Source organism: Geotrypetes seraphini, chromosome 17, assembly GCF_902459505.1.
Source record: "Geotrypetes seraphini chromosome 17, aGeoSer1.1, whole genome shotgun sequence".
Classification (NCBI taxonomy): Eukaryota; Metazoa; Chordata; class Amphibia; order Gymnophiona; family Dermophiidae; genus Geotrypetes; species Geotrypetes seraphini.
Window position 1 is genome coordinate 37,101,635 of NC_047100.1, and position 14,359 is coordinate 37,115,993.

The 14,359-nt window shown below is 44.5% G+C and overlaps 2 protein-coding genes across 9 annotated transcripts in view; one reads left to right on the forward strand and one right to left on the reverse strand.

The window, feature by feature from the left end:
• Positions 1–523, reverse strand: part of GNL3 (G protein nucleolar 3) — an 84,087-nt gene extending 83,564 nt beyond the window's left edge. For both annotated transcript variants that reach the window (XM_033926227.1, XM_033926226.1), the window contains exon 1: positions 422–523. In XM_033926227.1, coding sequence (XP_033782118.1) covers positions 422–434 — 13 coding nt within the window. In that variant the 5' untranslated portion in view covers positions 435–523. The remainder of the gene's footprint in view (positions 1–421) is intronic.
• Positions 524–621: 98 nt separating this feature from the next.
• Positions 622–14,359, forward strand: part of PBRM1 (polybromo 1) — a 171,101-nt gene continuing 157,363 nt past the window's right edge. For all 7 annotated transcript variants that reach the window (XM_033926217.1, XM_033926219.1, XM_033926220.1 and 4 more), the window contains exon 1: positions 622–777. The gene's annotated coding sequence lies outside the window, so the exon portion shown is untranslated. The remainder of the gene's footprint in view (positions 778–14,359) is intronic.

Genomic DNA, 14,359 nt, shown 5'->3' on the forward strand with positions numbered 1-14,359 from the left:
AACAAGGAAAACGTGCGTTTCGAGGCTTTTATCCCTGTCATAATAAGGGTTAAAAAAAAAAATCTAGGGCGAGTCAGATGTAGGCCCAAATAGACAGAAGTCCCTTATTACATTTCCAGACTACTTCTTCTCTATGTCCAATTGACCTATGGAATATGTAATATTCGAAACATAGAAATAGACGGCAGATAAGGGCCACGGCCCATCTAGTCTGCCCACCCCAATGGCCCTCCCCTACCTTTCTCTGTAATAATGTAATGCGCCAGGTAATGGCGGAATAGAATTCGTTAATGTAACGTAAGTCGTCATTAAGGAGCCTAGGCCTTCATACATTCTGCCTTATCGTTCCTCTCCCCTACCCGCACCCGAGTAACAAGAACAGAAACGGCAGGGAAGCTCCCCGAAAACCACCGCCACTCACTCGGTCGCTTCATGGCCGCCGCACGCGGACAAAGAGAAAGCCGTAAAGCGCCGCTGCCGCGAAAGCCAACCCTCGCCTTCCGGCCGGGCGCGAGCCCCGCCTCTTTAGTCGGGAGAGTCGCTCGCCGCTTGGCTCTTGCGAGTAGGGGAGGGCGGAGCCACCGGATGCAAGGGGCGCGTGCGCGCTAGTCGCGGAGGGGGCGGGGCCTAGCCAGCACCGTCGCTCTTCGCCAGCTGCGGGCGGCTGTGTCAGGTGGGGGGAGGGGGGCGGGTCGGCGACGAGACGCAACGGTGGCGGCGGCGACGACTCTGTGGCAGCGGCAGCGGCTCCCGGCCTGGAAGGGGCGCCGGCGACCGGTGAGTTCCGGCCTCGAGCGTCGTTCCTCCTTCTCGTTGCAGCGCGGGTTGACCTAGGAGAGGAAGGGCCGCGTTTTCTTTGTGTTGGGCCCTGCGCTCGCCCGGGCTTTGGTGTCGTCGTCCGTCCCCCCCCCCCCCCGGTCTAGGAGGTCTAAGTAGCTCCGGGCCGCTCCTTCCCTCTGTGGAAGCGACCAAACGGAGCGGCCCTGCGCTCTCCATTCATTGGAGCCTGTGACGAAACGCTTCCTCCAGCCGGGAGTTTCTGAACTTTTTCCGCTTTTTTGGCCTAAATGGCACGTTTTGAGGGGTGGCTGATGCGGCCCACATTTCCTTTGTCGAGGTCGGGGGTCGATTTGGCTTCTATAAGGCATAAACCCCCCGGTTTCGACTTCAAAAATCTGTATTTGCTTGCTTGGGCTCCCACTTTCTACTATAATTAGAAGATACTTTCCCAGAAAACGTTGCTCCTTCTTAATTTTCTGCCCCTGAAACTCTGACTTTCCTAAACATTAAAATGCTTTTCTTGGGCACCATTGAGTAGATGTGTCTTCAGGCTGTGGGAGAAACAGACGAGGCTGAAGATTCCTCTTGCTCTCTTATTCATTGTTTTGCTTCCCATTCATCTACATGCTGCTCTGTGCATCCATCCACCCTCCTGTGAACAAATGCAGTTCATGTGGGAAGCACCTGGCACATCCCATTCATCTGATGGGGTTTCCCCACTTTGGTTTCAGATTCCACTTCTCTGCCTGCTCTTTCCCACTATAATATAGTGACTTGGTTGTTCTATGTGGGATTAATTTGGTTTTCTCTCTTTTTGAATAAAATGGTGTGGTAGCCATGTTTGTCCACTTAAGAACATAAGAAGTTGCCTCCGCTGAGGCAAACCAGAGGTCCATCTTGCCCAGCGGTCCACTCCCGCGGCGGCCCATCAGGCCCACTGCCTGAACAGTGGCCTCTGACTAAATTTTATAAATTACCTCTATCCCTATAACCTTACCTCTACTCCTATCTGTACCCCTCAATCCGTTTGTCCTCCAGGTACCTGTCCAGACCTTCTTTGAAGCCCTGTAGCGTGCTTCTGCTTATCACATCCTCCGGTAGCGCGTTCCATGTATCCACCACCCTCTGGGTGAAAAAGAACTTCCTGGCGTTTGTTCTAAACTTTTCCCCTTTCAATTATAGAGGTAATATCTAGAAATAAAGCAAAAAACATAAAGGAAATGAGGAAAATATTTTTTTTCTGAACTGGACAGTTACCTTTGTAAGCTAATCAAAAACGCATTTAGTCCAATAAAAGGTATCGTCTTATTTCCTTTGTTTTTCATATACTGTATACTGTATATATGTGTATGTGTATATATATATACACATACATACGCACTTTTTGAAGAACAACATTGCTTAAAGTCTAAAGTAGACCCTTTTGCACTTTGTATAATGAACTTGATCTATAACAGTGGTCTCAAACTCGCGGCCCACCAGGTACTATTTTGAGACCCTCTGTATTATAAAGAATGATCCTGTATGAAAAACTTGTGCCTTACGTGTCCGGCGGTCACATTCTGGAGAGTTGCCCTCCTCACTGCTGTAACCTCACGCAAGCACTTTCCTGCGTTTGTATGTGATTGTCCTCTCCACTCCACCTCACTTTCACGTACAGATGCAGGAAAGTTTACAGCAGTGAGATGGCCCACTTTTGAGAACGTAAGGTAACCTTTGGAGACAGTGCAGCTTGTTTGTGTGTCCGGTGCTGGAGGAGGTGAGAGCTGACGGCAGTTGCGGACACGACCACTGGATACTTAAAGCACAAGTTTTCCATAAAAAATCATTCTTTATAAGACCGAGGGACTGCAAATAGTTAGTCCAAAATCTTGTCTCTTGCACTTGATAATTTCTGCATGTTTCACTTTCTTTAATTGCTTCTGATAATTTCAGATAATCCACATTTTGGATTTGTAGGTACTTACTAGATAATGATACGGGGAAAAATTCTGTCCCCGTCACAGCCCTGTCCCTAGACCACCATCCCCTTCACCGCCATGTCCCTGCTGTCCCCTTCACCACCCCGACCCCACATCATCCATACTGCAATATTTAACTTACTAGTATTTTAGCCCGTTACATTAACGGGTGTTAGGATATATGTCTGTCTGTCTTTCTTTCTGTGTCTCTCTCCCTCCCGCTGTTTTTCTTTTTGTTTGTCTGTCTCTCTCCCTGGCCCCCTTTGTCTGTCTGTCTTTCTGTATCTCTCTCTGCCCCTGTGCCTTTCTTCTTTTCTTTCTGTCTGCCTTCCTCGCGCTGTCTGGCTTTCTTTCTATCCATCTGTCTCTCTCCCCCCCATACTTCCCTGTGCAGCAGCCACAGCAGCATTCCTTCCCCCTCCATGTCTCTGTGCAGTAGCATTCCCTCCCCACTACTACTTCCCTGTACAGCAGCATTTAGATCCCCACCTTCCCTGTGCAGCAGCCACAACAGCACCAGCATTCCCTCCCACCCCACACCACTTCCCTGTACAGCAGCAGCATTTCCCTTACCCCTTTCCCATCCCTCAGTCTTGACTGCTCCCTTAGTCCCTTGCTGCCCCCACCCTTCCCTTCCCGCGGTCCGACCATCTGCTGATTCCAGCAGCGTGTACAGCACTCTACACACGCTGCTTCGGGGCCTTTTACTGCCTTGATTTACTCTGGCACGTCCCTGATGACATCATCAGAGACGTGGCAGAGCAAATCAGGGCAGTAAAAGGCCCCGAAGCAGCGTGTGTAGAGTGCTGCACATTCTGCTGGAATCAGCTGGTTTTGAGTCGGGACCGCGGCATCCCTTCGCGACTGGAGTGTTTTGGGCTTCCCTTACAGCGTGGTGTCACCACGGCTCATCTCGATCCTGCCAGCGTCTGAAGCCTTCTCAGACGCTGGTGCGGCTGGTGAGAGGAGCCGACACGGAGAGCAGGAAGTCCAGCGCTGGCGGCGAGTGGTAGGTGCTGGAAAGTAAGGTTGGGGACTCGCGCATGCGCACTCCTGCAAGGCCACGGACCTACATCTCACAGATCAGGGAAAACGGAAGCATGCAGTTGAGTGCGCATGTGCGGCTAGCGTTTTATTATATAGGATTCCTTGCTTATAAATCAAAGTTCTGACTGCTAAACAAGAGAAAGATATGTTCAGCTGGCAGGGCTTTGTTTATAAATTTTTATAAACAATTAATATCCTAATCATAAAACTAAATAAATAGAAATATATTTCTAGCTTTGTTGACTGGTTTCTGCATTCCTCATCTTCTCATTCAATTTTTCCATCCACAGTCTGTCTTCTCTCAGCGTCTTCCTTTTGCTCTGTTACTGTTCCTCTCCCTTCACCCCCCCCCCCCCCATTGTTCTGGCACCCATTTTCTTCCCTCCGCTCCCCCATAGTCTGGCATCTCTGTCTTCACCTCACTTTCTCTTCCCCCATTTCCCTGCGTCTTCTCCCCACTCTTTCTTCCCCATTTCCCAGCGTCTTTTCCCCATTCTCTCTTCCTCATTTCCCAGCGTCTTCTCCCCACTCTCTCTTCCCCATTTCCCAGCTTCTTCTCCCCGCTGTCTCTTCCCCAGTTCCCTTCAGGCTGCTTCAGCGTCTTCTCTCTATCCCCCCCCACCACCCCTCCCCCCCCCCGCACCCTTCGCATGGTCCAGCAGCTCCCTCCTGCCGACCAGCCGTGCATCTGCCTCCCTCTCTTCCCCATGCCTTCTCTTTGTGGTGATTTTTATAGGCAGTCGGAGCCTTGAACTTTGGTACAAAGCCAGCATTTAAAATCCTGTGGTTTAGCGTGGTATAGAGCCTTCATTTCTGTTTAAAATCCTGTGTTTTGGAGTAGCCACTGATTTGGTATAGTAGAGCCTGCATTTCTGTTTCAAATCCTGTGTTTTGGGGGTAGCCACTGATCTGGTATAGTAGAGCCTGCATTTCTGTTTAAAATCCTGTGTTTTGGGGTAGCCACTGATCTGGTATAGTAGAGCCTGCATTTCTGTTTAAAATCCTGTGTTTTGGGGGTAGCCACTGATCTGGTATAGTAGAGCCTGCATTTCTGTTTAAAATCCTGTGTTTTGGGGTAGCCACTGATCTGGTATAGTAGAGCCTGCATTTCTGTTTAAAATCCTGTGTTTTGAGGTAGCTACTGATCTGGTATAATAGAGCCTGCATTTGTGTTTAAAATCCTGTGTTTTGGGGTGGTATAGAGCCTGCATTTCTGTTTAAAATCCTGTATTTTGGGGTGGTATAGGGCCTGCATTTGTGTTTAAAATCCTGTGTTTTGGGGTGGTATAGAGCCTGCGTTTCTGTTTAAAATCCTGTGTTTTGGGGTGGTATAGAGCCTGCATTTGTGTTTAAAATCCTGCATTTGGGGGTAGCCACTGATCTGGTATAGTAGGGCCTGCATTTGTGTTTAAAATCCTATGTTTTGGGGTAGCTACTGATCTGGTATAATAGAGCCTGCATTTGTGTTTAAAATCCTATGTTTTGGGGTGGTATAGAGCCTGCATTTGTGTTTAAAATCCTGCATTTGGGGGTAGCCACTGATCTGGTATAGTAGGGCCTGCATTTGTGTTTAAAATCCTGTGTTTTGGGGTAGCTACTGATCTGGTATAATAGAGCCTGCATTTGTGTTTAAAATCCTGTGTTTTGGAGTGGTATAGGGCCTGCATTTGTGTTTAAAATCCTGTGTTTTGGGGTGGTATAGAGCCTGCATTTCTGTTTAAAATCCTGTGTTTTGGGATGGTATAGGGCCTGCATTTGTGTGTAAAATCCTGTGTTTTGGGGTGGTATAGAGCCTGCATTTCTGTTTAAAATCCTGTGTTTTGGGGTGGTATAGGGCCTCCATTTGTGTGTAAAATCCTGTGTTTTGGGGTGGTATAGGGCCTGCATTTGTGTTTAAAATCCTGTGTTTTGGGGTGGTATAGGGCCTGCATTTGTGTTTAAAATCCTGTGTTTTGGGGTGGTATAGAGCCTGCATTTCTGTTTAAAATCCTGTGTTTTGGGATGGTATAGGGCCTGCATTTGTGTGTAAAATCCTGTGTTTTGGGGTGGTATAGGGCCTGCATTTCTGTTTAAAATCCTGAGTTTTGGGGTGGTATAGAGCCTGCATTTGTGTTTAAAATCCTGCATTTGGGGGTAGCCACTGATCTGGTATAGTAGGGCCTGCATTTGTGTTTAAAATCCTGTGTTTTGGGGTAGCTAGTGATCTGGTATAATAGAGCCTGCATTTGTGTTTAAAATCCTGTGTTTTGGGGTGGTATAGGGCCTGCATTTGTGTTTAAAATCCTGTGTTTTGGGGTGGTATAGGGCCTGCATTTGTGTGTAAAATCCTGTGTTTTGGGATGGTATAGGGCCTGCATTTCTGTTTAAAATCCTGTGTTTTGGGGTGGTATAGGGCCTGCATTTGTGTTTAAAATCCTGTGTTTTGGGGTGGTATAGGGCCTGCATTTGTGTTTAAAATCCTGTGTTTTGGGGTGGTATAGAGCCTGCATTTCTGTTAAAATTCTGTGTTTTGGGATGGTATAGGGCCTGCATTTGTGTGTAAAATCCTGTGTTTTGGGGGTAGCCACTGATCTGGTATAGAAGAGCCTGCGTTTCTGTTTAAAATCCTGTGTTTTGGGGTGGTATAGAGCCTGCATTTGTGTTTAAAATCCTGCATTTGGGGGTAGCCACTGATCTGGTATAGTAGGGCCTGCATTTGTGTTTAAAATCCTGTGTTTTGGGGTAGCTACTGATCTGGTATAATAGAGCCTGCATTTGTGTTTAAAATCCTGTGGTTTAGCGTGGTATAGAGCCTGCATTTCTGTTTAAAATCCTGTGTTTTGGAGTAGCCACTGATTTGGTATAGTAGAGCCTGCATTTCTGTTTAAAATCCTGTGTTTTGGGGGTAGTCTCTGATCTAGTATAGTAGAGCCTGCATTTCTGTTTAAAATCCTGTGTTTTGGGGGTAGCCACTGATCTGGTATAGTAGAGCCTGCATTTCTGTTTAAAATCCTGTGTTTTGGGGGTAGCCACTGATCTGGTATAGTAGAGTCTGCATTTCTGTTTAAAATCCTGTGTTTTGAGGTAGCCACTGATCTGGTATAGTAGAGCCTGCATTTCTGTCTAAAATCCTGTGTTTTGGGGTGGTATAGAGCCTGCATTTGTGTTTAAAATCCTGCATTTGGGGGTAGCCACTGATCTGGTATAGTAGGGCCTGCATTTGTGTTTAAAATCCTGTGTTTTGGGGTAGCTACTGATCTGGTATAATAGAGACTGCATTTGTGTTTGAAATCCTGTGTGTTGGGGTGGTATAGAGCCTGCATTTCTGTTTAAAATCCTGTGTTTTGGGGTAACCACTGATTTGGTATAGTAGAGCCTGCATTTGTGTTTAAAATCCTGTGTTTTGGGGTGGTATAGGGCCTGCATTTCTGTTTAAAATCCTGTGTTTTGGGGGAACCACTGATTTGGTATAGTAGAGCCTGCATTTGTGTTTAAAATCCTGTGTTTTGGGGTAACCACTGATTTGGTATAATAGAGCCTGCATTTGTGTTTAAAATCCTGTGTTTTGGGGTGGTATAGAGCCTGCATTTTTCTTTAAAATCCTGTGTTTTGGTGTGGTATAGGGCCTGCATTTGTGTTTAAAGTCCTGTGTTTTGGGGTGGTATAAAGCCTGCATTTCTGTTTAAAATCCTGTGTTTTGGGGTGGTATAGGGCCTGCATTTGTGTTTAAAATCCTGTATTTTGGGGTGTTATAGAGCCTGCATTTCTGTTTAAAATTCTGTGTTTTGGGGTGGTATAGAGCCTGCATTTCTGTTTAAAATCCTGTGTTTTGGGGTGATATAGGGCCTGCCTTTCTGTTTAAAATCCTGTGTTTTGGAGGTAGCCACTGATCTGGTATAGTAGAGCCTGCATTTCTGTTTAAAATCCAGTGTTTTGGGGGTAGCCACTGGTCTGGTATAATAGAGCCTGCATTTGTGTTTAAAATCCTGTGTTTTGGGATGGTATAGGGCCAGCATTTGTGTGTAAAATCCTGTGTTTTGGGATGGTATAGGGCCAGCATTTGTGTGTAAAATCCTGTGTTTTGTGGTGGTTTAGAGCCTGCATTTCTGTTTAAAATCCTGTGTTTTGGGATGGTATAGGGCCTGCATTTTTGTGTAAAATCCTGTGTTTTGGGGTGGTATAGGGCCTGCATTTCTGTTTAAAATCCTGTGTTTTTGGGTGGTATAGAGACGGCATTTGTGTTTAAAATCCTGTGTTTGGGAGGTAGCCACTGATCTGGTATAGAAGAGCCTGCATTTCTCTTTAAAATCCTGTGTTTGGGAGGTAGCCACTGATCTGGTATAGAAGAGCCTGCATTTCTCTTTAAAATCCTGTGTTTGGGAGGTAGCCACTGATCTGGTATAGAAGAGCCTGCATTTCTCTTTAAAATCCTGTGTTTGGGAGGTAGCCACTGATCTGGTATAGAAGAGCCTGCATTTCTCTTTAAAATCCTGTGTTTGGGAGGTAGCCACTGATCTGGTATATTAGAGCCTGCATTTCTGTTTATAATCCTGTGTTTTGGGGTGATATAGAGCCTGCATTTCTGTTTAAAATCCTGTGTTTTATGGGTAGCCACTGATCTGGTATAGTAGAGCCTGCATTTCTGTTTATAATCTTGTGTTTTGGTGTGGTATAGAGCCTGCATTTGTGTTTAAAATCCTGTGTTTTGGGGTGGTAAAGAGCCTGCATTTCGGTTTAAAATCCTGTGTTTTGGGGTGGTATAGAGCCTGCATTTCTGTTTAAAATCCTGTGTTTTGGGGGTAGCCTCTGGTCTGGTATAGTAGAGCCTGCATTTGTGTTTAAAATCTTGTGTTTTGGGGGTAGCCACTGATTTGGTATAGTAGAGCCTGCATTTGTGTTTAAAATCCTGTGTTTTGGGGGTAGCCACTGATCTGGTATAGTAGAGCCTGCATTTCTCTTTAAAATCCTGTGATTTGGGGTAGCTACTGATCTGGTATAATAGAGCCTGCATTTGTGTTTAAAATCCTGTGTTTTGGGGTGGTATAGAGTCTGCATTTGTGTTTAAAATCCTGTGTTTTGGGGTGGTATAGGGCCTGCATTTGTGTTTAAAATACTGTGTTTTGGGGGTAGCCACTGGTCTGGTATAGTAGAGCCTACATTTCTGTTTAAAATCCTGTGATTTGGGGTAGCTACTGATCTGGTATAATAGAGCCTGCATTTGTGTTTAAAATCCTGTGTTTTGGGGTGGTATAGGGCCTGCATTTGTGTTTAAAATCCTGTATTTTGGGGTGGTATAGGGCCTGCATTTGTGTTTAAAATCCTGTGTTTTGGGGTGGTATAGGGCCTGCATTTGTGTTTAAAATACTGTGTTTTGGGGGTAGCCACTGGTCTGGTATAGTAGAGCCTACATTTGTGTTTAAAATCTTGTGTTTTGGGGGTAGCCACTGATCTGGTATAGTAGAGCCTGCATTTGTGTTTAAAATCCTGTGTTTTGGGGGTAGCCACTGATCTGGTATAGTAGAGCCTGCATTTCTCTTTAAAATCCTGTGATTTGGGGTAGCTACTGATCTGGTATAATAGAGCCTGCATTTGTGTTTAAAATCCTGTGTTTTGGGGTGGTATAGAGCCTGCATTTGTGTTTAAAATCCTGTATTTTGGGGTGTTATAGAGCCTGCATTTCTGTTTAAAATCCTGTGTTTTGGGGTGGTATAGGGCCTGCATTTGTGTTTAAAATACTGTGTTTTGGGGGTAGCCACTGGTCTGGTATAGTAGAGCCTACATTTCTGTTTAAAATCCTGTGATTTGGGGTAGCTACTGATCTGGTATAATAGAGCCTGCATTTGTGTTTAAAATCCTGTGTTTTGGGGTGGTATAGGGCCTGCATTTGTGTTTAAAATCCTGTATTTTGGGGTGGTATAGGGCCTGCATTTGTGTTTAAAATCCTGTGTTTTGGGGTGGTATAGGGCCTGCATTTGTGTTTAAAATACTGTGTTTTGGGGGGTAGCCACTGGTCTGGTATAGTAGAGCCTACATTTGTGTTTAAAATCTTGTGTTTTGGGGGTAGCCACTGATCTGGTATAGTAGAGCCTGCATTTGTGTTTAAAATCCTGTGTTTTGGGGGTAGCCACTGATCTGGTATAGTAGAGCCTGCATTTCTCTTTAAAATCCTGTGATTTGGGGTAGCTACTGATCTGGTATAATAGAGCCTGCATTTGTGTTTAAAATCCTGTGTTTTGGGGTGGTATAGAGCCTGCATTTGTGTTTAAAATCCTGTATTTTGGGGTGTTATAGAGCCTGCATTTCTGTTTAAAATCCTGTGTTTTGGGATGGTATAGGGCCTGCATTTGTGTGTAAAATCCTGTGTTTTGGGGTGGTATAGGGCCTGAATTTCTGTTTAAAATCCTGTGTTTTGGGGTGGTATAGAGCCTGCATTTGTGTTTAAAATCCTGCATTTGGGGGTAGCCACTGATCTGGTATAGTAGGGCCTGCATTTGTGTTTAAAATCCTGTGTTTTGGGGTAGCTAGTGATCTGGTATAATAGAGCCTGCATTTGTGTTTAAAATCCTGTGTTTTGGGGTGGTATAGGGCCTGCATTTGTGTTTAAAATCCTGTGTTTTGGGGTGGTATAGGGCCTGCATTTGTGTGTAAAATCCTGTGTTTTGGGATGGTATAGGGCCTGCATTTGTGTTTAAAATCCTGTGTTTTGGGGTGGTATAGGGCCTGCATTTGTGTTTAAAATTCTGTGTTTTGGGATGGTATAGGGCCTGCATTTGTGTGTAAAATCCTGTGTTTTGGGGGTAGCCACTGATCTGGTATAGAAGAGCCTGCGTTTCTGTTTAAAATCCTGTGTTTTGGGGTGGTATAGAGCCTGCATTTGTGTTTAAAATCCTGCATTTGGGGGTAGCCACTGATCTGGTATAGTAGGGCCTGCATTTGTGTTTAAAATCCTGTGTTTTGGGGTAGCTACTGATCTGGTATAATAGAGCCTGCATTTGTGTTTAAAATCCTGTGGTTTAGCGTGGTATAGAACCTGCATTTCTGTTTAAAATCCTGTGTTTTGGAGTAGCCACTGATTTGGTATAGTAGAGCCTGCATTTCTGTTTAAAATCCTGTGTTTTGGGGGTAGTCTCTGATCTGGTATAGTAGAGCCTGCATTTCTGTTTAAAATCCTGTGTTTTGGGGGTAGCCACTGATCTGGTATAGTAGAGCCTGCATTTCTGTTTAAAATCCTGTGTTTTGGGGTAGCCACTGATCTGGTATAGTAGAGCCTGCATTTCTGTTTAAAATCCTGTGTTTTGAGGTAGCCACTGATCTGGTATAGTAGAGCCTGCATTTCTGTCTAAAATCCTGTGTTTTGGGGCCTTGGTATAGAGCCTGCATTTGCTGTTTAAAATCCTGCATTTGGGGGTAGCCACTGATCTGGTATAGTAGAGCCTGCATTTCTGTTTAAAATCCTGTGTTTTGGGGTAGCCACTGATCTGGTATAGAGCCTGCATTTCTGTTTAAAATCCTGTGTTTTGGGGTAGCCACTGATCTGGTATAGAGCCTGCATTTCTGTTTAAAATCCTGTGTTTTGGGGTAGCCACTGATCTGGTAGTAGAGCCTGCATTTCTGTTTAAAATCCTGTGTTTTGGGGTAGCCACTGATCTGGTAGTAGAGCCTGCATTTCTGTTTAAAATCCTGTGTTTTGGGGTAGCCACTGATCTGGTATAGTAGAGCCTGCATTTCTGTTTAAAATCCTGTGTTTTGGGGTAGCCACTGATCTGGTATAGTAGAGCCTGCATTTCTGTTTAAAATCCTGTGTTTTGGGGTAGCCACTGATCTGGTATAGTAGAGCCTGCATTTCTGTTTAAAATCCTGTGTTTTGGGGTAGCCACTGATCTGGTATAGTAGAGCCTGCATTTCTGTTTAAAATCCTGTGTTTTGGGGTAGCCACTGATCTGGTATAGAGCCTGCATTTCTGTTTAAAATCCTGTGTTTTGGGGTAGCCACTGATCTGGTATAGAGCCTGCATTTCTGTTTAAAATCCTGTGTTTTGGGGTAGCCACTGATCTGGTATAGAGCCTGCATTTCTGTTTAAAATCCTGTGTTTTGGGGTAGCCACTGATCTGGTATAGAGCCTGCATTTCTGTTTAAAATCCTGTGTTTTGGGGTAGCCACTGATCTGGTATAGAGCCTGCATTTCTGTTTAAAATCCTGTGTTTTGGGGTAGCCACCTGATCTGGTATAGAGCCTGCATTTCTGTTTAAAATCCTGTGTTTTGGGGTAGCCACTGATCTGGTATAGAGCCTGCATTTCTGTTTAAAATCCTGTGTTTTGGGGTAGCCACTGATCTGGTATAGAGCCTGCATTTCTGTTTAAAATCCTGTGTTTTGGGGTAGCCACTGATCTGGTATAGTAGAGCCTGCATTTCTGTTTAAAATCCTGTGTTTTGGGGTGGTATAGAGCCTGCATTTTTCTTTAAAATCCTGTGTTTTGGTGTGGTATAGGGCCTGCATTTGTGTTTAAAGTCCTGTGTTTTGGGGTGGTATAAAGCCTGCATTTCTGTTTAAAATCCTGTGTTTTGGGGTGGTATAGGGCCTGCATTTGTGTTTAAAATCCTGTATTTTGGGGTGTTATAGAGCCTGCATTTCTGTTTAAAATTCTGTGTTTTGGGGTGGTATAGAGCCTGCATTTCTGTTTAAAATCCTGTGTTTTGGGGTGATATAGGGCCTGCCTTTCTGTTTAAAATCCTGTGTTTTGGAGGTAGCCACTGATCTGGTATAGTAGAGCCTGCATTTCTGTTTAAAATCCTGTGTTTTGGGGATAGCCACTGGTCTGGTATAATAGAGCCTGCATTTGTGTTTAAAATCCTGTGTTTTGGGGTTGTATAGAGCCTGCATTTCTGTTTAAAATCCTGTATTTTGGGGTGGTATAGGGCCTGCATTTCTGTTTAAAATCCTGTGTTTTGGGGTAGCCACTGATCTGGTATAGTATAGCCTGCATTTCTGTTTAAAATCCTGTGTTTTGGGGTAGCCACTGATCTGGTATAGAGCCTGCATTTCTGTTTAAAATCCTGTGTTTTGGGGTAGCCACTGATCTGGTATAGAGCCTGCATTTCTGTTTAAAAATCCTGTGTTTTGGGGTAGCCACTGATCTGGTATAGAGCCTGCATTTCTGTTTAAAATCCTGTGTTTTGGGGTAGCCACTGATCTGGTATAGTAGAGCCTGCATTTCTGTTTAAAATCCTGTGTTTTGGGGTAGCCACTGATCTGGTATAGAGCCTGCATTTCTGTTTAAAATCCTGTGTTTTGGGGTAGCCACTGATCTGGTATAGAGCCTGCATTTCTGTTTAAAATCCTGTGTTTTGGGGTAGCCACTGATCTGGTATAGAGCCTGCATTTCTGTTTAAAATCCTGTGTTTTGGGGTAGCCACTGATCTGGTATAGAAGAGCCTGCATTTCTCTTTAAAATCCTGTGTTTTGGGGTAGCCACTGATCTGGTATAGTAGAGCCTGCATTTCTGTTTATAATCCTGTGTTTTGGGGTGATATAGAGCCTGCATTTCTGTTTAAAATCCTGTGTTTTATGGGTAGCCACTGATCTGGTATAGTAGAGCCTGCATTTCTGTTTATAATCCTGTGTTTTGGTGTGGTATAGAGCCTGCATTTGTGTTTAAAATCCTGTGTTTTGGGGTGGTAAAGAGCCTGCATTTCGGTTTAAAATCCTGTGTTTTGGGGTGGTATAGAGCCTGCATTTCTGTTTAAAATCCTGTGTTTTGGGGGTAGCCTCTGGTCTGGTATAGTAGAGCCTGCATTTGTGTTTAAAATCTTGTGTTTTGGGGGTAGCCACTGATCTGGTATAGTAGAGCCTGCATTTGTGTTTAAAATCCTGTGTTTTGGGGGTAGTCACTGATCTGGTATAGTAGAGCCTGCATTTCTCTTTAAAATCCTGTGATTTGGGGTAGCTACTGATCTGGTATAATAGAGCCTGCATTTGTGTTTAAAATCCTGTGTTTTGGGGTGGTATAGAGCCTGCATTTGTTTTTAAAATCCTGTGTTTTGGGGTGGTATAGGGTCTGCATTTGTGTTTAAAATACTGTGTTTTGGGGGTAGCCACTGGTCTGGTATAGTAGAGCCTACATTTCTGTTTAAAATCCTGTGATTTGGGGTAGCTACTGATCTGGTATAATAGAGCCTGCATTTGTTTTTAAAATCCTGTGTTTTGGGGTGGTATAGAGCCTGCATTTCAGTTTAAAATCCTGTATTTTGGGGTGGTATAGGGCCTGCATTTGTGTTTAAAATCCTGTGTTTTGGGGTGGTATAGGGCCTGCATTTGTGTTTAAAATACTGTGTTTTGGGGGTAGCCACTGGTCTGGTATAGTAGAGCCTACATTTGTGTTTAAAATCTTGTGTTTTGGGGGTAGCCACTGATCTGGTATAGTAGAGCCTGCATTTGTGTTTAAAATCCTGTGTTTTGGGGGTAGCCACTGATCTGATATAGTAGAGCCTGCATTTCTCTTTAAAATCCTGTGATTTGGGGTAGCTACTGATCTGGTATAATAGAGCCTGCATTTGTGTTTAAAATCCTGTGTTTTGGGGTGGTATAGAGCCT